At 47.8% G+C, this 25,713-nt stretch overlaps 1 protein-coding gene and 1 pseudogene across 2 annotated transcripts in view; one reads left to right on the top strand and one right to left on the bottom strand.

The window, feature by feature from the left end:
* IKBKB (inhibitor of nuclear factor kappa B kinase subunit beta) overlaps nt 1-20,843 on the bottom strand; it is a 50,419-nt gene extending 29,576 nt beyond the window's left edge. The window contains exons 1-5 of one of the 2 annotated variants that reach the window (XM_014795905.2): nt 20,648-20,843; nt 19,866-19,988; nt 8,573-8,667; nt 7,495-7,612; nt 4,849-4,918 (exon numbers count right to left, since the gene is read on the bottom strand). In XM_014795905.2, the coding sequence (XP_014651391.2) occupies nt 4,849-4,918; nt 7,495-7,612; nt 8,573-8,667; nt 19,866-19,970 (388 nt within the window). In that variant the 5' untranslated portion in view covers nt 19,971-19,988; nt 20,648-20,843. The remainder of the gene's footprint in view (nt 1-4,848; nt 4,919-7,494; nt 7,613-8,572; nt 8,668-19,865; nt 19,989-20,647) is intronic. The other variant, XM_004441200.3, reaches the window with a different exon arrangement.
* Nucleotides 9,974-16,514, top strand: LOC147913366 (ATM interactor-like; annotated as a pseudogene).
* Nucleotides 20,844-25,713: the final 4,870 nt, after the last annotated feature.

The raw sequence follows: 25,713 nt of genomic DNA, 5'->3' as shown, positions 1-25,713 counted from the left end.
GCAGAAATAAACAGAAGGCATCAAGACATAGCCCCAGGCAAAAGATGATGCGTTAGGGAGAGGCGAGAGAGACCACGGGAAGCAGTCAGGCTGGACAGGGGCGTGGACGCCAAAGACATTCTGGGGCAACCATTCTGCAGATCAGCTACCTGAATGATGAAAATGGAATGTTTCGAGTTACCAGGGACCTTGGAGATTGCTGAGCCCAAACCCCACATTTTAAAGTTGAGGACACGTAGGCCCAGAGAGTTACCATAGTTTTCCATAGAGAAGAAATGGGAAGATTAATGGACCAAAAAGTCCTTGCCCAAGGTGACAGAGCTGGGAAAGCAGAGAAGCCAGGACTGAAGGGCTGTTGCTTTCTCTTCTGTTATTATTATATTCATGAATGTGGTTATTTATGCTTTTCAACATAGTGTATATGTGAATAATCTGAATTTCTGGGATCAGGTAATCATCTTTTGTTATAATCAACAGGGCAGATATTCTATATAGAACAAGCAAGAAAATCCACAACAGAGAGACACTAAATAGAGAGTCTGATTTTCTGAGTCCTAGAATGGAGCTCTCTTCCCTAGAGCCCTGTGTGCTCTTTAATGCTGAAGTACTGGACGCCTGCTAGGAGCAGCTCCAACAGGGACAGAGATGGTGACTCAGAGAATGAAGCACAGACACAATTGGGGTGTGGGGGTCCTGAAGGCTCAGAGGACAGGATGGTCAGTCACCATGGTAAACCAGGCACCTGGGGAATCAAGGAAAATCAACTCAAATCTAAGACCCCATGAGGCCCTGGCAATTGCACAACTGTCCCACCCAGCTGGTATGGGCAGGTCCCAGCCCTGGGACAGCAGACACAGGCCTCAGAGTGCAGCAGTCTGCCCTTCAATCTTGAGTGCTCAGGAGTTTGCTGCTCTGCTGGCAGAAGGAAACACACTCCAATGTCTTCCAAAGGATAATGAGTAAGACTGTTTAAGTAGAGTTCACTTACTTCCTTGAGCTATTTTAGGGTCACATTATGTGGAAGACAGATCATTTCCAGCTGCCTCTGCACCTGTCCCCAGATCTTTTACCAGCATAAGAGCAATGGTCTAACAGGCCTGTCCTGACATAGAAACAGGAGGCTCATCCATATGCTTGCCAGGCATCTGCTCATTTTCTCATATGTACACTGCAATATCTTCTTGGGCAATTTAAACTTCACTGGAAAAATCCTACCTATGTCTATTATCTTGCCTCTGAGTGGGCATCTCTGGGATGTTAGCACAGAAGGGGTTAGGGGTAAACAGGCTTAACCCAGAAGAGAAAGCAAAGAACCTGGACCCAGGGGTCAGGGGTGGGGCTCTGCTGCTTATCTGAAGTCAACCTGGTAGAAAACAGCAGTGGCAACTCCAACAAAGGGAACGTGGGGCCAGCACTTGGAACAAAGTGGAACAAAATATGCTCAGGAAATGTTTCAGAGCACAAAAGAGTTATGTTAGATGAGCTCCAAGAAAACCTTTTGAACTCTGGCTCAGTGACGAGATCCTTGCAAAAGAAAGAAATTTGATGAATCTTGTACACAAATCAGAGATGGGAATGAAAGCAAAATACAAGCTTATCAGCAACCTCCACCCCAACCACAAAATCAGGGATGTGACTGCATCCAAAAGGTGACTGAGATAAGAATGGGTCTGAGGAAGGCTAACCATTTCCAGAAAGGGTAGTCTCAGAAGACAGCCCCTGCCTGTCTCGCTAGACTCCAACCTCAGGTCATAACCCAAATTAGAGAGCCTGAGGTTTTTCAAGAGGGGCACTATAAATCCAAATCCAGAGGGGGATGGAGATGAGAATGGAGATAACATGTGCTGACTGCATATTACGCTAGGAGCTTTATGTCTATCATTTCATTTTAGCCTCATAACAATTCTAATGAGGTAAGTAATGTTCCCATTTTATAGCAAATAAAACTGATGTTCTTAAAAATTAAGTAACAAGTCTAAGGTCACACTGCCAATGAGTGAAGGAGCTGGTATTTGACCTGGGAGTGTGAATTATACGTGGACATCTGTTTTTTTTAAAAAAATAGGTCCTTACTTATTTTAATTTCCTTTGGGATTTATTTCATTCATTTGACAAATACAGTAGTCCCTCAGTATCTGCAGGGGATTGGTTTCAGGATACCCCCGCCCCCCAGGAGTATTCAAGGATGCTCAAGTCCCTTACATAAAATGGCGTAGTATTTGCATATAACCTATGCACATCCTCCTGTATACTTTAAGTCATCTCTTGATTACTTATAATATCTATGTAATAAATGTAAATGCTATGTAAATAGTTGTTATACTGTATTGTTTAGAGAACAACAACAAGAAAAAAAGTCTGTACGTGTTCAGTACAGATGCAACCATCGTAGGCCTTTCGATCTGTGGCTGGTTGAATCTACGAATGCAGAATCCCCAGATACGGAGGGCCAACTGTCTTTATAAAGAAACTGCTATGTAAGGTACTACTGTTCCAGATGCTGGTGACACAGCAGTGACTAAAGACTCTGCCTTCAAGAATTCAATTCTAGTGTACTAGTACTTCAAAGCCTCATTGTTTCCAATTTGGGAAGAAAAGATAGGGAATCAGTGACCTAAAGAATTTTAATAGTCATCCACCTATAGGAGAGCCGAATGACACAAGCACTTGGGGGTTTGCCTGTCTTCATCATTCTGACTTACATAACTTAAACACACACACACACACAACTTGCATAGGTCATTAGATAATACGAAAGCTACCATACAAGTCAAAGGTAAGCGGATACAAAACGTTCCCAGACAAAAGAACATGCAACCAGTACAGGCTCTATTAATATCACTTGAGAATCACTTGAGGAAGTAAAAAGTTATATGAGGAAGTACACAGTTATGTGTACTTGAGCTGATCATTTAAAGACTTTCTTCATAACTATTTGCTAAACACACAAATAATCTAGTGAGTGAAAGAAAATATTTCAAAGAATAACATTTAAAAAAAAATACTTAAAGCTCTAACCAAAGAGAAACAAAGTAAAAGCTGCCCATGAAGAGCAAAAGAATACTCCCCAACCTACGAACCTGCCTTCAACTCACTCAACAGAGAATAAATTAATGATTTGGCCACTGGGGTAAAAGACACAATCAGGTAAATGCCTAAGCAAAGCGTGGATGGGCAAGCCGTGTGGAAGGTGTCAAGAAAACAGGTGGGATTCCTAACCTCTGGATGAGACAGAGAGGCCCCTCCAGTAGACCCAGGTGGGCCAATGCATGAAGGTATCAGTCTGGCCAGTGGTGGACACCCACACAAGTCAGATAAAAACTGGTGCAATGTTACCATGTTGTACACCTTAAACTTATATATGTTTTATGTCAATTATATCTCAAAAAAACTGGGGACAAAACCCAATGCCAACTTGCTGTGAGCCCCACCCAAAGGACAAAGACAGAGGATATCGAGGGAGATGGAATTTTCTGTGTCAGGCCGTTTGGAGCCTAACCTTATACATGTCACTGCCAGACTTTCCCCCTTCACTTCCTTCTCGCCCGCCCTCTAACAGAAGCGGCACAGAGTAAGGAAGAGGTGGACCCACACCAGCAAGGCCAAGTGTTGTGGAGACTGGAGGCCCCCCCATCCTTCCAGGCCAAACATTAGAGAACACAGCTTTACAAATGTGGCAAAATGGTAACACAACCAGTGATTCCAGGGGAAGGGTTATGTGGGTTTCACTGTACTACTCTTCAACTTTTCTATGTTTGATGTTTTTCTGAAAAAAAAGTTTGAGCAAACAAAAAGGGAAAAAAAATACAGCTTCAAAGAGGTTGTGGTGGGAGAAGGATGAAAATGGTATCATTCCAAATCTGGGGGCAAATTACTCAGTGATAAACTCTCGATAACTCTAAACTTTAGATCTCAAACTAACAACTTGTACCAACAACCTTGGAGATTAAAAAAAAAAAAAAAAAGGAGGCCCAGGGCAGCCCCTCTCTTACTTCTGATGTCTGTTCCCGTAGGCAGGAGCCATGTGCTGACTTGTGGAGTTCCCCCTCTGTGTTCCCTCCATAAGCGGGCACCAGGGTCTAAGAGATTGCACCTGACCCCTGCAGGCTGAGGTCACTCTTCTCCCTGAAGCCAGCCTGGCCTTCTCAGAGAGTGCCACAGATACCCTCATCTGGGGACACTAAGAGTACAAAGGATTAAACCAGGGCAGTTTTTCCTACGCCTGTGGTTGGCAAAAGAACTGCGAATATGGGCCGGCCCCGTGGCTTAGCGGTTAAGTGCTCGCGCTCTGATGCTGGTGGCCCGGGTTCGGATCCCAGGCGTGCACTGACACACTGCTTCTCCAGCCATGCTGAGGCCGCGTCCCACATACAGCAACTAGAAGGATGTGCAGCTATGACATACAACTATCTACTGGGGCTTTGGGGGAAAAAAATAAATAAATAAAAATTATAAAAAAAAAAAAAAAAAAAAAGAACTGTGAATGTGCAAGTGGAAAAACTCGTTGCCAAGGGATGAAACTCATTCAAATAACAACCTAGTCCATCGCTGGCCATTCCAGGAAAGTAGGGAGTGGAGTTTTTTAATGGGAAAGGAAATCTGTTATTCTATATACACCATAATTCACTTCATGACTTAGTCCGGAAGGAAGGGAAATCTATTTGAGTTCAGTGTCTGCCTGACTAGCCCCTTGTTGACCTCCCCACTGCACATCTGTCCCCTACCAACCCCGCCCTGTGTAAAGACCAGAGGACCGAAATATCTCCCCTCTGTGCTCCGCAAGGACTCACAAGGGTACCACACACTCTCCCTGGAGGGCACGGCCTGACTTCCAGGGCTGGGATTTACCAATGTCACTCAGCAACGTGAGGATGGCTCCTTCCCGCAGGCCACAGCAGTTCTCAAACTGGTTCAGGTACTGTCAAGAAGGTGAAAAGAAGCATCAGAGTGAGTGGTCCCCAACCACCAGTAATTCCACAAGTGTCTCTCACCAGCGGAAGTCATCTGAGTGCTAACCCCGGCCCTGGGCTTTGGGGACCTGGGCTGACAGGCAGCCGGGGCAGCAGGACTGGCAGGACTTGGCCTGAGGAGGAGAAGGAGGAAGCAGTACCGAGAACTCCCGGAAGCGCCCACGCACTCACAGCGCTGGTTGGGCTGAGAGGTCTGAGTCACCTTGAAAATGGGATTTTCAAGTCTCACCTGTGCTGTAGTCCTGTGGGAGACAGCCAGAGTCAAAGCCCAGCCACCAGTGGTCCACTGTCCTGAGAGTCCCGCAGAGGGCAGGGCCTACTGAAAACCACCCTCAGACCACTTCCCCGATGGCGCCTCGCCAGTGGGGTGGTGATAACAGTAGGGATGTTTCATGAGCCCTCACCGCCTGCCTGGTCCCAGGCTAACCTCTGCATGGATTAGCTCAGTGAGGCTTCACCTGCACTGTCTCACTTCATCCTCCCACTGCCACTGAGGTAAGTACTGTGGGCATTTCTCCTTCATCAGTGAGGAACCTGAGACTGAGGGGTTCAGCGATGTGTCTGCTCGCCCAGCCATCCCGGGGCACAGCTGGAACATGAACCATGTCCACCTGAGGCTCGAGCCCAAGCACTTAACCTCTTTGCCCTCCTGGCCTTCCCAGCTTATTGAGGGGTTCAATATGCTGCTGGAAGTTGGCCTCGAATGAAGACAACAGAGAAAAGAACTTCCCAACTGAGGCTCACTCATCAACTAACATCCATATCCACGAACATCCCAGAGCCTGTTTCCTGAGCCAGGCCCACAGACTTCACTCTTTCAGTCAGTTCTGGCTTTTACATTTGCCCCCGTGCTGGCCACGCTTGTCTCTCCAAGCCCAGGGGTGTCAATTTTGCGCTTTTAGAGGAGGGAAAGACAGGTGACCTCACTTGGAGAACAGAGATGCCAGGGTTCTGGGCAGCACGGACAGAGGCCCCCGAGGGCGCACTGGCTTCCCGCCTCACAGCTCACCTGGCACCCCACGCCAGGTCAATCATGCTCACTTGTTTCTTCTTCTTCCTTGGCTGACTGGCCCTTTGCTGCCTACAGGATCAAGTCTACAGTTCCCTGCCCGGCTTCAGAGCCGTCTGTAATCTGGTGCCATCCCACCCACCACCCACGCTGCCCTCTAAGGACCATCTGTCTACTCAACTACAATAACATGGCTTTATCTCCTTAAATGACTGCTGTTAGTAATGGAGGTTTGTCAAAGGTTAGGAAAATAAAGAGGAACGTCAAAGCGTTGTCAGGTTCCCCATTTCTCATCAGTTATCAGTCCCCTGCTTGTGGGGCATGCCAATGACTGTGTTCACATCCTGCCGTGACACTCCCAGGTCGTGCCCACCTCCCATGGCGGGAGAAAGCCACTCGGGCAGACTGACCCTCATGGAAAGTTTCCTTTTGAAAAAGAAGGCGGAAGGGGCCAGAAGAATAATAATAGCACATGATGGCTGGTCCAGGAAACTGCCACGTAACGATAGAAGAGATGTCTGGGTATCTTGCACCCCCTCCCCAAAATTGTGGACCTTCTTCTAGAGTGAAGAGCTGAGGGAGACGTGTACTAATAGAGCAACCTCTTTTTCAATACAAAAACAATTCCTTTGTCCAGAGCTTTTATTTTTCCTCACACAATATGGCATTATTCAGTTTCACAGATGGAGAAGTAGCCTGCAATTGGGTTCATACGGCTGTGACCCAAGCTCAGCCACCAGAGCTGTGTGAGGCCTGGTAATTCACCTAACCTCTTTGGGCCATGACATCCATCCTTCACACGGGAATCATATCTGTTTTACCAATGTCACAGGGTTGTTGAAAATTGAACGAGGCAATGTGTGAAAGCAGGTTGCGTGACACTGTTTTAGAGAACACTGGGGAGGTGGACACACACACTTGTCCCTGAGACTCGAGAGGGCTGCCATCACCCACTCTGCAGTGTACGTTCTAGTCAAGAGAAGTTAATGTGGTCACAAGGAGGAAAGCAAAGCCCAGAAGGTGAGTCAGTGGTGGCTCTGGAACCCCAGCCCAGTCTCCTGCTTACTAAGCCAGCTCCCTTCCTGTTCCACTCTGTGCCTGTGTGCAATGCTGCCACATCCGTGGGAGAAAACCCCTCCTAACAAGGAGAGCGGTGACGCTGACACTGAAAGACTGAAGTGGCCCTGACATGCCGGGGGAAGAAAAGTTTGTTTTGGAGCTCGTCCAGTCTTTCCTCATACTCAAGACCTGGTGACTTTTCCTTGTCATTTCAGTAATCACTGTGCAGAATGTGATTCTTCCTGACTTTCTTGTAAGGGTTTCTGATTCAGTCTCTTGATTCACACTCCGCAAACACCACCCCACACTGGGCAGGGACGAGGGGATTTGCAAAGGGAAAGCAATCCCACTGAGGTCACTGGGGCTCCCTGAGCTTCCTGATGATGAAAGTGGTAAAAGGTCTTCCCGCTGCTCCCTGCCCACAGGCTGTGCGCCCCGCCACCCGGGAAGCCTCACCTTTCGGAGATCTCCTCCTTGGCAGTACTCCATGGCCAGCAGGGGCAAGTCATTGGGAGCCAAGTTCTGCATCCCCTCGGGGACATCCCGGGCAGCCACCACATTGGGGTGGTTCAGCCTACAAAGGAGGAGAAACCAATGAGGGAAGAACCTGAGCTTTGGCTCAAACCCATTCCTCCCTCTGCCCATGTCTCAGCGAAGCTCGCCCTACAACAAAGGCCTGGACCAGCAAAGGGCCCTCAGGAGTAAGTAGAGGAAGACAGAAATCAGGAACTGGCGACTCACCTCCGTGCCCAGTCAGTTAGCATCCACGCAGCTCTACTTTCAGCACCATGACCCCAAGGACTCTGTGAGTGCATCCTGTGTAACTTAACTTTCCTCAGAGTGCCCCATACCAAGTCCTCACTGTACTTCAAAACTGCTTTGTAAAGCAGAGAAAGTAGAGGGACTTCCAATCTCACGCCATTCAAGTGGGAGTGGGGGTGGGGATGGGTGTGTGTGTGTGTGTGTGTGTGTGTGTGAACACAGTGACGCCTCCCCTTTTTAAAAGGTTCGCAGAGGGAGCACCTGTTTGAGGTCTTCCAAGCTGACTATGTTGCTAGTTTACCTAAACGCCTTATGAGCTGGGAGGACAGCATCCAGTGAGTGGACTGACAGACCCTGTCTCCACACTGGAGGAAGAAATATCAGGAATAGTTCGCAGCAGTGGAGAGTCACATACCACCTTGGAATGGGAAGTATAGGGGAAAAAAGGATTTTTGCTGACACAGGAAAATTCAATGTGATAGCTATTTTAAAATGATTTATTATAACAAATAAAACTGACCAAGAGCCCTCGACAAGGCCAATGGTTGGACACTAACTGCCACTCGTCTAGACGTCATCTACCTGGTCAGACTGGCCGGCATCCTGATTGAGGGACTGAGATTTATGACTCTCTTTTCCAGACGCAGCAGGTGGGGCTGTTGCTCCGGATCCCGAAGCTCAGCTGGCTTCATTTCAACATCCCACGGCCCCTTGGCCCCTGCAGTCCCTTCAGCAACCCCAGCGGCAGCGGCTCAGTGCATCAGGCCCTCACCTTCTCATGATCTGGATCTCCAGGCACCACCGCTCTCGATTTCGGGGACTGAGCTCCTGCCGGCACTGCTTGATGGCGATCTGCTCCCCCGTTTCCTACAGAAAAAGCACACGTGGGGAGGATGAGCAGAACCAACAACCAAACACACAGAGAAAGCCATAGGTCAAATCCAAAATTGTCTCCCTGGGGTCCAAAGCATGGATTGCAATTACCTCCACGCTCCCAAGGCCGACATATGTATCCACTGATAGATGTCCCCAAGTCACCTGCCAGCCCAGCAGGTAGGTCTCCACCATCCCCACCTCTCACTCTACCCTTCTGCCTCCTTATTTCTATCCATCCAGAGTGTACATCAAGACCTTGCTCAGTTCCCACCTCCTCCACAAAACCTCTGCTGCCCATTCCTGCCCAAGAGATTTCTCATTCCTCCAAACCCTGACTGCTGTCACACTAGGTTGAACCACGTGACATTGCCGATACTGACCATTCTGACCTACACAAATGGCACTTCCATATGGTTCAACCTAATAGTCAATGCCACATTGTCTTCATGCTTCATGTTTCTCTCTCTGGACAGAAAGAATGCAAGCCTAGTATAGTAGATGGAACACAGGTTGACTGAGATTCCAACTCGGCCATTTATTAGACCTTGGGCAGACCCCTTGGTCTGACTCAGTTTCCTCATCTGTAATATGGGAATACTGATGCCCAGCTTTCAGGGCTGTCAGGAAGCTGACCCCTAGCCATGTCCAGCCCTTGGCAGGCGTTCAACAGCACTCCTGGGGGCAGACCCATGTCACGAAAGTACTCCTGGCACTTAAAATCCTCCTAAGCTTAGCTCCAACCTGCCCCTCCAGCCACCTCCCAGGACTCCACCCCAGGTGCCTGACCTGGCAGCTAGATTAGACCACCGGCCCAGCCCTGTGCTTTTCCAGTCTGTGCTCGTGCTGTGTAGTGCACTGGCACTACAGGCTTCCACCGCCGGGGCTCTTGCTCTTCTCTCCAAACAGGTAAGTCCTTCTTTGCACATTTTTCTCATTTTCTGCAGGGTCATAGGGATATTTTCTCTTTTCTTTGTTAAGTTATAGGCTTGTCCATCCTCATGCACTTTAACCTCTACTCCAGTAACTAGCACAATGCCCTCAAATGAGGTTTCATGAAGGGAAGAGAAGGCAATCAATAAAATTTTTGTGAATAATTGGATGACTGACTGGGTCCTGAGGATCAACTCTTCCCTTTTCCTTGGTGCTCTAGGCAGCATCAAAGAGCCCTGGGGGACAGACCAAAAGGGGAGGCCCTGAGGCTGCAGCGTTGGTGACAGCAGGGACAGCAGCTCTGGCCTCGGGTGTTCTGGCCACCACAAGGGGGTCACCACTATGCCGCTGCCACCTCCTCGGGCCCATGGGGGCCTCCGGGACAACTGAGGGACAGCAGCTGCCCCTGGCCATGGCTGTGGTGGCAGCCTGGGAGCTGGTCTGCCATCAGTGAGCAAGCTGCCTATCTCAACATCCTGTGTTCTCTGTGCACCTGCAGCAAGAACCTCCCCAACAGCCCCCGCTCAACATGCACCCAGGGAGGGGCTGTGCCCTGCCGGCTGGTACGGTCATCCAGTAAGAAAAGACTTCAGAACAGCACCAGAACTCTACTGTCATCCAACGGAACGACGTCCTAGAGGCCCTGTCAGACTGTTTTCTCGGTTCATGAAAATGCACACTGAAAAGAATCATAAGTTTTGTAAGTGTAGCAATTCCTATGGAACAGAACGGGACTTAAAAAAGACAGGGAGGATTGTGGCAAGACCTCCCAGAGTGCACGTGGCTGTTCTGGCGGCAGCAGAACTGCGTGGCTGCCACACATTTGCCAAACTAGCCATGATCCCTGCAGGAACAAGGACCCACCCAGTAAGAAAAGGAAAAATGGAAGTCTCCTAACACTAGCAGAAGTTGTTTAATAAGACTACTGAACACTGATCAACAAACCAATCCCTAAAACTGACTTTCAACTATAACCTTCAGAAATAAGGTGGAAGCATCTTCTGACCCTTACAGCTCCAATGCCAGAACACAGTTACTTACAACATCTCTCAGACACTCTCACAAGTTGCTTCTCTCAAATCCCAATATTGCTGTGGGCAAGCTCTCCATCATATAGTTACCTCACACACCTTTTTTCTTTTTTTAACAGCTCTATTAAGATATAATTCACATACCATACAACTTATTCATTTAAAGTACATAATTCAATGGTTTTGGGTATATGCATAGTGCAAGCAAAACCACAATCAATTTTAGAACACGTTCATCATCCCCGAAAGAAAGCCCATACCCCTTAGCAGTCACTCCGCATTTCCCCCAACCTCTTCAGCACTAGGCAACTACCAATCTACTGTCTGTCTCTACAGATTTACCTGTTCTGGACATTTCATATAAATGGAATCATACAATATGTAGTCTTTTGTGATGGCTTCTTTCACACAGTATAATGTCTCCACAGCTCACTCATGCTGTAGCCACATGCCTCCTTTCGTGACAACACTCTTGGTGCAGCCCGTGGTAGTAGTAGGGGTTGATAACCAGGTTCTGTGGTAAGTATCCTTCACCTACTTTGCTATTAGAACCCTATCTTTGGCCTAGATTCTGAGACACTCTCTGAAGAAAAGCTGATCTCTTTCAAAAACTGTAAATCCTGTTACTATTGAACCATTTAGTACAGTTGTACCAGTGACCTTGGGTAGAAGTCCATCTAACACATTTCAAGAGTTAGAGAACGTGTCAAAAGAATACCACTGTTCTTCAATTAATGTACAAGGAGACTATGTTACATCTCACAAAACCCTCTACATCATGAACTTCCCAATTCCTCTGTCTGTTCTCAAACTGATTTGAATTTGGTTTCAAGTTTCACTTCCCATTAGCGTTCAGACTCAAACATTTTTGCCCAGTGTTATGGTAACTTCACCAATAGCGGCTCCAATGTGCCCTTATAGATGTTTTGTTTCCAGTTAGGTGGGATCTCCACAGAAACTCAGACTGTGGAATGCAGAACTCTACAAATGAGAGAAGACTGATGGGCCACGCTGTAAAATGAGGTAACACTGTTGACAGCATACACTCAGCATGCAGTGTTTTGATGGACAGTGTCATAAGCAACAGTTTAGTAGAGGATATTGCAACTCATGGTTTGTTACCTCAGAATGACTCTGAGAGTTTAAACCAAGATATTTAAAAATCTGCACCTATTTTAACTTCAATACACAGGATAGTGTGTTAGTTTTCTATTGCTGCTATAACAAATTGCCACAAACTTAGTGGCTTAAAACAACACAAATTTATTTCCTTACAGTTCTGGAGACCAGAAGTCTGCCACAGGTCTCACTGGGCTAAAATCAAGATATCGGCAGGGCTGTGTTCCTTCCTGAGGCTCTAAGAGAGAATACGCTTCCTCGCCCTTTTCCAGCTTTTTAGAGGCTGCCCGAATTCCTTGGCTCATGGCCCCTTCCACCATCCTCAAAGGCAGCAATGACAGTTGAGTCTTTGTCACATTGTATCCCTCTGACATTGATTCTCCTGCCTCCCTCTTCCACCTTTTTTTTTTGTGAGGAAGACCAGCCTTGAGCTAACATTCGAAGCCAATCCTCCTCTTTTTAGCTGAAGAAGACTGGCCCTGGGCTAACATCTGTGCCCATCTTCCTCTACTTTATATGGGACGCCGCCACAGCATGGCTTAACAAGCAGTGCATTGGTGCGTGCCCGGGATCTGAACCGGCGAACCCCGGGCCGCTACAGTGGAGCGCGCGCACTTAACCGCTTGCGTCACCGGACCAGCCCCCCTCTTCCACTTTTAAGGACCCTTGTGATTACACTGGGCCCACCCAGAAAATCCAGGATAATCATCCCATCTAAGGTCAGCTGATTAGCAACCTTAATTTCATCTACAACCTTAATTCCCCTTTGCCATGTAACCTAACATATTCACAGGTTCAGAGGATTAGGATATAGACATCTTCAGGAGTTCCCATTACTGTGCCCACCACAAACAGTATGCTTCCTTCCTAAAATGACAGATAAATCAAACTCAAAAGGTAGATTTACTAAGTGACTTAGAAAATATTTTAGGTCTGCCTATACACTGGATAATGGTGGACAATCGTAGTCTTTTGCTCAAAACAAACATTGGACCTAACACATATCTGTCACGTGGCCCAACCCAGAATCCAGGAATAAATTTTGATATTGAAGATTAAAGACTGAAGATTTGATATTGGCTTCAGTATCCAAACTCAGACTAAAGAGGGAGCTTAGCAATAGCAGCACTGAACATGTCGTGGAATAACTGGGCAGAGACCAAAGCTGACTTTCTATTTGTGGAGAACTCAGCTCAGTCCTACGGTTGCAGGGGAAATCCTAACTTCCTAGGCCTGGAAATGTCTTACAGATACAGACACACAAACTTTCTTACACAGTGGCCCTCTAGGAAGTATTCTAAAACATGCCAGTTTTTCCACGAGTAATGTTTCATTTGAAAAAGAAACCCAAACAATGACTTTCTATTGCTAAAAACATACCTGCTCTAGAAAGCAAAATTCAATTAAACAGTACAGAAACAGACAACGAATATGGTTTTGAAACCCTGGGGAGTTTGTTCTTCACCAGCAATGAAACTCAAAGAGCAGTGGATGCCTTTCTTTATTTGGCCTGGTACCTCCTAGAGTCTCAGCTCAGTTCTGTGGAAACCTACACTTGGCCAGAACTATCTCAATATCCAAGTTCTAGTAAGTGGACTCCTTTTGTGGGACAAAACTTAAAATTGGTTTGTATTTTGAGAAAATGGAGAAAGGGGCCAACAGTATCATCTACATTGAATGCAGTTGATTATGAAGGTCCTTAGAGTCTCTGCTGTTCTTTGCCTTTTGTAGGCAAAAACACAAAACCTGTGTATAAATGTGAGTGTATTATAAAGTGTAGAGGGGGGTGGGAGACACATCTTCAGACTTCTAAGAGCTACCAACAGGTGCTACAGCAGAAGTGAGCTGGAAGGCCAGTCTATGAAGAAGCTGGCCCAGATTCCCAAAGTCAGCCTTCTTTTAACTACTAAGGGAAACTCACAGGAAGGCAAGAGGTACATTCAAAGCCTTAGCTCAGAAAGCCGGCTCTTGTTATCATGGCAACCACCCACCAGGCCCTTGTGGTATAAGGGGGCAACTGATAATAACCTCCTCCTTCCTTCTCAGGCCCTGCCCTCCAAGATGAATGTTTCAGAAAGGAGTGGCAAAGCTGGGCCCAAAGAGATCCTAGGGACAGAACCCAGGCCTGAGAGTCAAAAGATCCAGGGTCTGGCTGTAGCTTTGCCCCTGACTCAACAGCATTGACCAGTCTATGCTGAGAGGGCTCTGACCTCAAGGCACTCCCTCAACAGACACACTCAACGGACACAGTGGCCTCCAAACTCACCCACAGGGGCTCAGGGGCGAAGTAGGTCCCAGTGTAACTCCCTCATCCTTCACTTGGTAAATGTGTGACACTGGGCCCATTCCTTAGCTTCTGGGTCATTAGCCATAAGATGGAGATGACTCTACCCCTCCCAGTGCTGTCAGTTTAAACGAGATGGAGTGTCTGATACAGAGTGAGCCTTGAGTAAATTACAGTAGTATCATTTCCTTTCTCTGGCTCTAGGTAGATGCTGCTCTATACATTTGAATTGCCTTCTCTTCTCCTGACTACCTACAGTCTTCCTGCTTTCAAGATTCTGATTAAGTTCCATTCCCTCAAGAAGCCTTCTACCACCTCTGAGCATTCAGGAGACAATATGGATAGAGCACCCAGCACAAGCGGCACAGGACACTCTTGATAAATAGTAGCCATCATTATGGCCACACAATTTAGTGCTTATATTTAGACTTATTTGATATGTTCCTAAGTCTCCCTTTTACCTCCTTGATTAGAGCACAGGCACATTAAGGACACATCATCTCTTCTTCCCTGATGGATCCCTGATGGAGCTTAGGCCAGCACTCAATAAATTCTCAGTGAACTGACTGACTAAAGTCTTTAAGACTTCAAAACACACAGATAAGCTGAAGTGAACTTATTCCTGTCCAGTGAGGGCACAAGTAAAGTCAGTACTACTTCCTAGAAGGGATAATTAACAATATCTTACCTTTTCCATCTTTGTAACAGCCAGTGCTTACATCACCTCATTTCATCCTCACACGTATCCTTTAGGATCCAAGGCAGCACTTTCCAGCCTCTTTCACATCAAAGTGCACAGAGAATATGATATTTGCAAGGCACCTGGGATGCTTCCAGATGCTTCCAGAGAGCAGCCGCCCCATGTCCAGCCCAGGCATGCTTAGAACCAAGGGGATCAATATCTTAGCATCCTCCAAATCCACGTGGCAGGTTGTGGCCCAAAGCCACGAAGCTGGCAATAACAGCCAGAATTTGAACCCAGGTCCGTGTGATTGAGAGCTATGTGTTTTTCCCCATTAGTCCCAAAAGGTGCTGCAGGCTGAGGTCACTCAGGTCATCTCCTTTTCTTCTTCCTTTGTATTTAACAAAGATCTTATTGAAAATACCAACCTATCTAGACTCGACTGATCCTTGGGCTGAAGATTTAAGGGAGTGCCAACATAGCAAGGATGGTCAAGGCCCATGCTTGCTAAGAGAACCAAAAAACTCAGGAAACGGGTGGGTCATTTGTTACCCTGCCCTTCTTCACTGGGAAATATTTATTTTGGAGTTCTTGTTTAACAAGGAAGACTTATATATTTGTCCTCCAAAGGAAAGTTTTCCCCTTAGTGCTTCGAAATAGTTTAGACAGATTGTGGAGTCCTGAGAATGTTCTAAGGGCAACCCTAACCTTGGATTCCACACAATGGAGAAGTCACAAGCCACAGTGGAGAAAGCGTGAGGTTGAGGTTGGGATGCGGATAGATGTAGGTTCAGATTCCAGCTCCCTCACTTACTAGCTTAGCATCTTGGGGTTAACCTCTCTGAGCTTCAGTTTCTTCAGCTATAAAATGGGAGTAAAGACATTACTTCCTTTTAGGGTCAGTGTGCTGACCACCCCATCCCAGCTGCCTTCTTCAGAGGCTTTGAACAGAGGGGTATCCATCAGAGGACACACTGCTCATGTTCTGATCCTGAACGTCAATTAAAGAACCTCCCCTAAGCACCCCAAGCAGCCCTAGGGATTTCTCCAACAGAGGAACACCCCAAGAGGATGCTGGAGAGCTGGCGTGCACTCGGCATCTGTGAGCACTCGACTCCTGCCTCTCCCTCAGCCCCTCCACTTTCTGTTCCACCACTAAGGCCTATCAGTTTTACCCCTAAAACAGCTCTTACATCTGCCCACTCTCTCCATCCCCACCACCATCAGCCTGTCCAATCTCTCACCTGGACTACCCCAAAAGCCTCATAATCGGTCTCCTCTCATGACAGGGCAGTCGTGGTGTCCTAGTACCAGCCTCTGAAAGCTGACTTAAATATTCAGGAATTCGGTGAGAACTGGTTGTGAAACTGTCAGTGGCTTGAAATGAGCCATGATGGGAGTAGTTACCTGTGGAAACTGGTAAACACTACCCAACGGCGTTTTTTCCGAGAGCTGATTTCCCAGCACACCACTGCCTGGGCCCCTTCCAATCAGTCCCCACAGTCAGAGTGGACCTCCCTTCAACAGCTTCCCGTTGCTCTTTGGATAAAAACAAAAACTCCTCAGCAGGGTCTGACTCTCGCCTTCTACACTCCCACCTCCCTTGCACCCGGCTCCCCCTGGCCTTTCATCCCCCCACACAGGGGCTCTGAACAGGCTGCCCCTCCGCCTGGAACTCTCTTCCCACCTTCTCTGCACGGCTAACTTCTACCAACCCCTCAGGTCTCTGCTCAAGAGCCACCTCCTTGGGGAAGCCTTCCCTGACCCCCGACTGATGCTGCCCCCGGTATAGGGTCTCACTGCACTGGGCCCCTCTCTCATGTCCCACTCAGCATGGTTGGGAGTCTACAGGTGTAATTACTGATTAATGGCTTTTTCGTTTCCAAAAAGGTCTTTATCAAAATCATTTTGATAAATGATTTTGTGCACCTAACACATGTATCACATAAAGATAGTTGCTATGGGAAAATTGAAAGAAACCCCAAGCCAGACAGCCCTGGCTGACCAGGAACTTAGAGCCTTGACAAGATACACTCCTACACACACACAAAAAGGCAGTACATGAGGCACGGCAAACGAGGGGAGCTGAAGGAATTCAATGGAAGACTAATGCCCACGGAATGAAGGAGTCCATGACGGGTTTACAGAGGAGGTGGTCTACAGCTGCTCCTGGAGGAACGGGCAGAATTTATATAAAGCTGTTCAGGAGACAGAGGCTTGTCCCAGAGAGGGCTCAACCGACCAACCTGTTGGGAGCCAACAAGGGAAGGTAATGCTAGAAAGACAGGGTGATGGGCCGGCCCCGTGGCTTGGCGGTTAAGTGCACGCGCTCCGCTGCTGGCGGCCCGGGTTCGGATCCTGGGCGCGCACCGACGCACTGCTTCTCCGGCCATGCTGAGGCCGCGTCCCACATACAGCAACTAGAAGGCTGTGCAACTATGACATACAACTATCTACTGGGGCTTTGGGGGAAAAAATAAATAAATAAAATTAAAAAAAAAAAAGAAAGACAGGGTGAGGCCAGGCTGTGGAGGGGCCTCAAGTGGCAGAATGAGGAATTTGGCGTTTGGCTTTTTAAAAATAAAGAACAAATGAAAGTTTTTGAATAGAGGAAGGAACTTGAAAGTAGTAATTTAGAAGACTAATACATACATACACACACACACTCTCTCTCTCTCTCTCTCTCAGGCTCATATCTATAAAGCCAGAAACACATTTCATCTGACAACAGCTTTCCAAGCCCAGAGAGCAAATGGAGGTCATTTTGAGTTAAAGATGACAGATATGTGGCGCATTCGGACAGAACTCTTTTCAAAGGAAACCGAGACGTCTCTAGTGCGGCTGCAGCAAGATATCTGCTATAGTCAAGACTCTAAAAACCCTGGCCTATTCAGAAACAGTCCAGCCCAGGTATATGTAGGGCTGTAGAATGATCTGGCTGCTCTGTTAAAATGCTAGGCTCCCAACTATACTCTGACTAGAACAAATTTGAGCCAGTTTTGTTTCTTAGGCCCCCTCAGCCACGGGGTTTGCTGGAAGCCTAGCTTCCCATTTGGGTGTGAGAATTACCACCTGCAGAACTGTACTCTGCCCTCCAGCTCTGGCTCCCTATTTCTCTAGGGGTCATTCCATCTGCTCAGAGCTGGCAGCACTCAAGGCAGGGCCTAGAATGTCTTCCCACTAAATGATGAAGGTGGATGGATGGCTGACTGGAATGACCCTCAACATGGCTGATCAGTAGCCTCAATGACCCTCCGCGATCGCTGCAGCCAGGCTCCTGGGAAGCAGTGTGTGATCTGCCATCCCTTCAGTCCAAAAGGTGCTCAGCCGCCCTTGGTTAAAAAGCAGGCACCTTCCTTCAAGGACTTCAGCGGGTCTGAAGTTTGGGTCAGGAAGCTACTATTACGTATTTGGTGAGTGAGGGTTCCCCAGAGCAGTGGTCTCCAAATTGGGTGTATGCACCCCAGGGGTTACCCAAGACTGGGATCCAAGAAAATAAAAAGAAATTAAGCTTTTCTGGGCCGGCCCCGTGGCTTGGTGGTTAAGTGCGTGCGCTCCGATGCTGGTGGCCCAGGTTCGGATCCTGGGCGCGCACCGAGGCACCACTTCTCCGTCCATCCTGAGGCCGAGTCCCACATACAGCAACTAGAAGGATGTGCAGCTATGACATACAACTATCTACTGGGGCTTTGGGGGGAAAAAATAAATAAATAAAATCTTAAAAAAAAAAAAAAATTAAGCTTTTCTGATACTAACTGTATGGCACCCTCCTCATATCATTCGTCAGAAGGTCATGTGCCACTTCTGGTACTCGAGGTATCCTGAGGAAAATGGACGTTCCACTGGCAGGGGGTGGACAGGGGCCTATGGGGACATGATGCGGATGACATGTGCCCCACTGAGGTAGAGCTACGGATTGTATTATGCAATTTTAATAAAAGAACACTCATAAAATGGATGAGTGGCTTAAAGAGATTCCTGCAGAGAGTTTCAGTATGTGTAACACCTGCACAAACAGGAATATGGAAGAAGTGACACTTCTAGTGTGAGAAACTCATGTCAGACACATAAGGAGTAAAAACAACGAGGAACTAACCAGATCTAAAGAGAAATTGGTCCAAATAATTCAAAATTATAAAAATTATTTGAAATACAGATTTTCATCCACAATCCTTAACGATAATTCTCACTTTCACGTAGATCAGAATATTTTGTGCTGTGAAGTATTGTAAACAATACTTGGAAGACATTATAATTGGTAAATATTTAAAATATTTTTAAGATTTTATTTATTTATTTTATTTTTTTCCCCCCAAAGCCCCAGTGGATAGTTGTATGTCGTAGCTGCACATCCTTCTAGTTGCTGTATGTGGGACTCGGCCTCAGGATGAACGGAGAAGTGGTGCCTCGATGCGCACCCGGGATCCGAACCCGGGCCACCAGCATCGCAGTGCACGCACTTAACCACCAAGCCACAGGGCCGGCCCTAAAATATTTTTAAAATTAATTTTTAAAACAGTTAAAAAATTTTATTATTCTCATCCTTTAAATTTTTATTTTTGTGTTTTTTGTTTTGTTTTGTTTTTGCTGAGGAAGTTTGGCCCTGAGCTAACATCCGTCGCCAATGCTCCTCTTTTTGCGTGAGGAAGATGCACCCTGAGCTAACATTTGTTGCAAATCTTCCTCTATTTTGTATGTGGGCCGCTGCCACAGCATGGCCACTGACCAGCAGTGTAGGTCCGTGCCTGGGAACCGATCCAGGGCCGCTGAAGTGTAGCATACCAAACTTTATAGCATGTAATAGATTAGTACACAACAGATTAGCACATGATAGTCTAATATTAGGACAGATATATAACTTAAAATATATATAATTGAGGCTGAAAGCTTAAATTTTTTTACTATTTATTTAGGTGGCATAGTCAATAAAGCGCAGAGACCACTAACCCAGAGCCAGCTTAGCAGCCCTGAAGCCCTCTTCCCAGTCTCCCTCTCTCACTCCTTCCCAAGAAGCCCATGGCCAAAGGTGAGCCCCATTGACCCATCCAGCACCACGTGGGGTAGAGGCAGCGAGAGGGGGCCTGTGTTCCCCACCCCCAAACCCTGCCGACCCTGGCCCTTCCCAGCTGCACAGAGCCCCTACCTGATTGTGCCATCGGATGACGTTTCCAAATCCCCCTGTCCCAAGCCGCTCTTTCATTTCCCAGGCCCCACATGTCTGGGTTGGCAGGGAGGGTGACCAGCTCATACTGATGCGGTGCTAACTCTGTAAGCAATTCGGGGTGGGGACAAAAGGTTAAGGTTGAGACAAAATGGAACTCTGGGAGACAGGGACGGGGAAGGTGAGAGAGACCACTGCCCTTCAATGTGAGAGGAGAAGAACCTGAGCTGATTTTCGTTTTGTAAATAAACCAGTTTCTCTGTTTGGGTTTTTGGTTTTGGGAGCAAACTTTTGTCTTGCTCATCGTCCTCCACCCCCACCTCAGCGGCTGTGGAAGCACGGAGGGAGGAAAGCCACCCAAAGGAGATGACGGCCCACAGCCCAGGACCTCGGCGGGGGAGCCCAGCCTGGACTCCAGCCAGCGGCGCGAGTCCCGCGGCACGCCGCCCGAGGTGCAGGGAGAGCCGTGAGCGTCCCCGCGGTCACGTGTCTTCACACAGTCCCAGTGAATCAGGGCTCTCTCCCAAAGCCACCCACCTCGAAGCCGCCCCCTGGAACCACCTGGCCAGGGCTGTCCCGGGCCCCCGACTCCAACCCGACGAGAGGATCGCTTCCACGCCCGGAACCCCACCCCCCCCCGACTTTCAAACTCCACACAAGTTTCTTCAGGAGCCTCAAGTGAGGAGGGAGGTGCGAGCCCGCCGAGGCAGAGGCGACGCGGGGTCTGCAGGTGGCACCAGGGCCGCGCCGCCCGAGGGACTCACCTGTCGGCGGGGCCGCGGGGCGGGGGAGCGGCTGCCCGGGGCGGGGGAGGCAGGGGCTGGGCGGCACCACCGGGGTCTCGGGCACCACCCCGAAGACATTAAAATGCGGGAATCTTAAACCTGCCAGCGGAGCACGACTTCCTCAAACACTTCCTGCTCTGACGTCAAGAGGCACGTGGGCCGGCCGGCCCTTAAAGGGGCCGCGGGGGGAGGGGGGGAAGGTGGGGGGTCAGGCGACGCCCGGTGCCCGCGCCAGCCGGCCGCGCCCGGCGACCCCCGCCCAGGTGATCCCGGGAGGGTGTGCGGCTTCTAGACAACTCTTGTCGAAGTTGGTCAGGCTGTGCTCCCTGAGATAAAAGAGCAGTCCTAAGCTGAGCCCTAATACGCCCGAGTCCCCTTTAGACAAATGACTTCAACCTGAGCGCTTTCTGGGACAGGGGAGACGGGGATTTCCTCACCCCAGCCCTCCTGGGGTGAACTTGACACCGCTTTCTAGACTTTTAACTCGGTGGAATTTCCCGCGCCCCCGCTGGGATTGATTTAGGGACTATTTACAAGAAGTGTCGTTGGCCTCCTGTCCTCCTGCTGCGCTCCCCTTGTCTGGAGGCTTTTTGGCTCCGTGTCAAGAATGATAAATCAAAGCTGTACTCCTTAGAAGTGACAGCCCCTTCTCCCCCCTTGAAAAAATAAAGAAAAGGGGGGGAAAATCTAGTAGTGTGACACTAAAGCATGCTTTCAGCCCCAGTGATGTAGGGAAATTGTGGGAGAGGCTCTCAGGCCTGAGGTGAATCTTTCCTCTCCCATCTACCTGGCATTGTAATAAAGTTTCTATTGAGTTTCTCAGTTCTATGGCGTTATATTAGCAGACTAAGGAGTTGTGTGTGTGTTAGTATATTTACGCGAGCAGGACAACAAGTATTAAAGGAAACCTGAAGATAAGAGCTCACACGTGTAGAGTGCTTACTGACTGCCAGGCGCTACCTAAACTCTGTACTTAGGTGTCCTCATTCCATCCTCAAGGCAACCCCACAAACTGGACAATACTGCATTATTATTATCCCCATTTTACAGATGAGAAAACTGAAGCATAGAGAGGAAAAGTGTTTATCCCAAAGTCACAGGCTGGTAAGTAGATGATCTGATATTCAAACCCAAGCAGCTGGTTCTTGGGCCCATGCTATTAACGTGTGGTTAAAGCAGCATTCTAAGAAGTTCAGGAGGCAAACTGGATGCTGAATCCAGACTGCTATTGATTACCTCTGAGACTTTAAGGCCAGTTACTTAATCACTCCAAGCGTCTGCTTCTCTCCTCTAAAATGTAGGCAGGATTAGGTTGAATGGCATGAAATTGTCATTTTTTTATAAAGCAAAAACAGTCGAAGTGCCAGCAACAAAGATCAGCAGTTTTCATCTGGTTCAACCTCAGAGCAGCAGGAGGACAGGAGGGCACGCAAGCCAGAGAACAGAGGCGCCAGCGGGGTCGTTGTGCAGGACAGATGAGGTAATGGCTAGAGCCATGCCTGACACAGAGGATGCTCCTGCCTGAACAGAGCCCCGGGCTGAGGCCAACATATGTCAACCCAAATAGATGGGTCCTCCATGCCTGCGGCTACCCTAGGCACTTTGTGCTCCTCGGTATTTCTCGATTTACCCTATTGTCACTGCCGAGTAAGCACACTCAGCCACAAAGCAGGAAGAGAAAGGAAGAAGAGTAAATAGTTGTAAAGCATGTAGAATGGTGCCTGACATACTCTAAGTGCGATGTAAGTGTTTGTTTAATAAATACATCTTACAAATAAAACATTTATTGAGCACCTGTGTGATTTGGGCCCCATGCAGAGTCTATTTCCTGTAGGACATCATGAAAGGTTTCTCTTTAATCCTGTCACCTCTGAAAATCACTGTCCCTGAGAAACTTAGCAAGACATCCACAACCGTTTGCTCTGCACCGCTATAATTTGAGTTCTCACTTGCTCAGCTCAAAATAGTTTGGTTTTCAACTGAACATAAACTTCTCTGATAAGGTCATATATTACTAGATTTTTTTTTTTTTCCATTAGTGATGGCTCAGGAAGGAGCCTCTGGGTTTTATCATGTCCCAAGATATTTATCATCTTAAGCCCCGTTTTCCCCCCAGATAAGACATGTCCACTGCCTACATCTGGTCTCTATCCTGCTCTCGAGATGTGAACAAACTGTTTGCAAAGATTATTTTCAAATGCAGCAGAAAAATATTCCATTTTCTTCCTGCTCTGAGGCTGAGTCTGCTATTTAGCAGTGACTACAGGGTAATCAAGAAATACTGAGCAGCCTAAGTGCCTAGCACAGCCCTGAGCACGGCTGACCCAGGGGAGCCAAGCAATGTAACTCTCGTCAGAGGCGCCTAGAGTCTTCCTGGGGACACAAGGCCCACAGAGAGCCATTATGTAATGAGCAATAAGGACGACTAGGCCATAAAAACAATCGAGTGCTAATTTGTTCTGCTGTGGAGGTGGGACAGTACTAGTGATAAGGACAAAGTTTCTAAGGGGTTTATTTTAAAATAAAATCTTCTTCCCAGGGTAAGACACAGATAACTGAGTAAGCTCAGTCTTTGCGTGTCATCAGTTGAGAAAACTATTCTCTTACCCAATAGCAGCAAGCAAAGCAAAGCAGCACTGAACTCCTCTGAGTGAGGAGAGGGTTGTTATCTGAAAGTCTGGGAGCTGAGTCATAGTGAGAGAAACAGCTTAAAAGATAGGAAGGCAACCAGACCGTTCGGGATCGGGAGGATTTCCCAAGCCCCCCGGCCCCCAGAGAGTCAGCTCTGGTCCAGTGATTTCAGCAACTCTTTCATTATCCTTCCAGTTTTATCTCTGCCCTGCAGAGAGGACTGAGCAAGTCAAGACTTGCTCCTTCAACAAACAAAAATTCTTCCACCAGAAAAGCTGGAAAACTTGTTTAGTTGGAAGACATGAAGAAATCCACCTTCTTCTGGGGGAGTTGGTGGGAGATGGGGGTGGGCTGGCAGAGACTGACAGTGAGAATGAGCCCTCTTCAAATTAAAGATGAAGAAGTCGCTAAAGGACAGCTGCCCCCACCTTGGCCGTGGGGGCAGGGAGCTGGTGGATACGGGCTGGCGTATATGTTTCTGTCACCAGGCAGGTATGTTTTGTAGCTCACCTTAGTTCTGAGCTGCTCCTTTTGCTCCTTGGGGGCAGAGATTGTGTTCACTGCTGCCTTCCCAGTGCCTGGTACATCATAGGTGCTCAACAAAAATTTATTAAATGAGTGAGTGAATTGGCCAGTGCAAAGACTGGTCATGCTGCCCTCTTTGGCATTTGGTTATATGTGGTGTCTGGAGTCTCAGAGACATGGGTTCTAATCCTGGCTCTGCATTTTCTTGGCTTGGGGAACTCAGGCAGTTTACTGAACCTCACTGAGCCTCCGTATTCTCATCTGTAAAATGGGGGCTAATGAAACCTACTCATGGTTGTACAGTGTAAGTGAGATTTTATATATAAAGTGCCTAGTGCATAACCTGGTGTGTATTAAGGCCTCTTTGAATAGCAGTTGTTAACGCCTTGTTTTTGTTTTTTGTGAGGAAGATTAGCCCTGAGCTAACATCTGTTGCCAATCCTCCTCTTTGTGCTGAGGAAGACCGGCCCTGGGCTAACATCTGTGCCCATCTTCCTCTACTTTATATGGGACGCCGCCACAGCATGGCTTGACAAGCGGTGCGTCCATCTACGTCCGGGATCCGAACCTGCGAACATTTGGGCCACCAAAGCAGAGCTGTGCCACTGGGCTGGCCCCAAAGCCATTGTTTTAAATGCAATATTTACTAAGGTGTTTTGAATGCAATATTCCAGAGGTAAGCTGCAATCCCCATTCTTTGTGATTCAAAGGAAATAGGCGCAAAACTTTCCCTCACTTACAGTGAGAGTCCCCATGTCCTTCACATCTCACATCTCTCCAGGAATTTGGTGTAAGAGTGCTGGTGTATGATGGTGGGTGAGGTGGATGATATGTTTCTTAGTTACCTTGGATTCTCAGCTCCTACTTTTTTTAAGGGTCCAGCTTTTTATTGAACTTGTTATCAAAGAGATTTAATCAAAAAGACTGAAGCCCAGGGGCTGGCCCAGTGGCGTAGTGGTTAAGTTCGTGCACTCCACTTTGGCGGCCTAGGGTTTGCAGGCCCAGATCCCAGGCGTGGACTTCCGCACCACTTATCAGGCCATGCTGTGGCAGGAGTCCCACGTATAAAATAGAGGAAGATGGGCAGATGTTATCTCAGGGCCAATCTTCCTTGGCAAAAAGAGGAGGATTGGCAACAGATGTTAGCTCAGGGCTAGTCCTCCTCACCAAAAAAAAAAAAGACTGAAGCCCATGGCATCATGGGACTCCTCAGATTCCCCTTTCTTTGCTCCCACTCTTTTTCTTCCACGGGGACAGCAGCAGTGGGGGGTGGGATGGGGGCAGGACCTCCTGCTGGGGCAGGGCCACCAGCTGCTATGTTGCAGAAGAGGCTCCTGGTATTGACATCGGCCAGTGTCCTTGCCGACAAGCCTGGCCAGAAAGGCTCAGCATTTACACCAGCTACTTTAAAGAGGGCATTGATCTTGTCCTCTTTGACTGTCACTGCATTGTTGTATGGGATGTGGGCTGAGTAGTGTCTGGGAGGAAGACATTTCCCGTCTACCCTTCTTGTGTTCTTACGGCTGGACTAGTAATAAAATTGACATAAGACCAAATTAACAGGAAAAAAGCCAATTTAATTCATATGTACTGGAGATCATAGAGAAATGATGCTTGGAGAGTGAACAAAGCAGGCAGAAAGATATCTTTTTATATAAAGAAATAATAAATTTGTGAGGAATGACAGGACAAAGAAACTTAGGTTTGAGGTATGTAATTAGTGAGGAATTTAAATAGAGTTTAGGCTTGAGTTAGTAAATTAACAAGGTTTGTTTATGCTGACTTCTCGTCCCGGCATTCCCTAGCTCTGGTGATAAGGATGGAGGGAGAGCACTTTTTCCATAGGAGATTGATTTCCTGCTTTCAGGGGGGACAGAGACAGGAGGGTC

The sequence above is a fragment of the Ceratotherium simum genome, chromosome 28 (assembly GCF_057802395.1).
Source record: "Ceratotherium simum simum isolate JZ-2026a chromosome 28, ASM5780239v1, whole genome shotgun sequence".
Lineage (NCBI taxonomy): Eukaryota > Metazoa > Chordata > Mammalia > Perissodactyla > Rhinocerotidae > Ceratotherium > Ceratotherium simum.
This window is presented reverse-complemented; position numbering and strand designations above follow the sequence as displayed.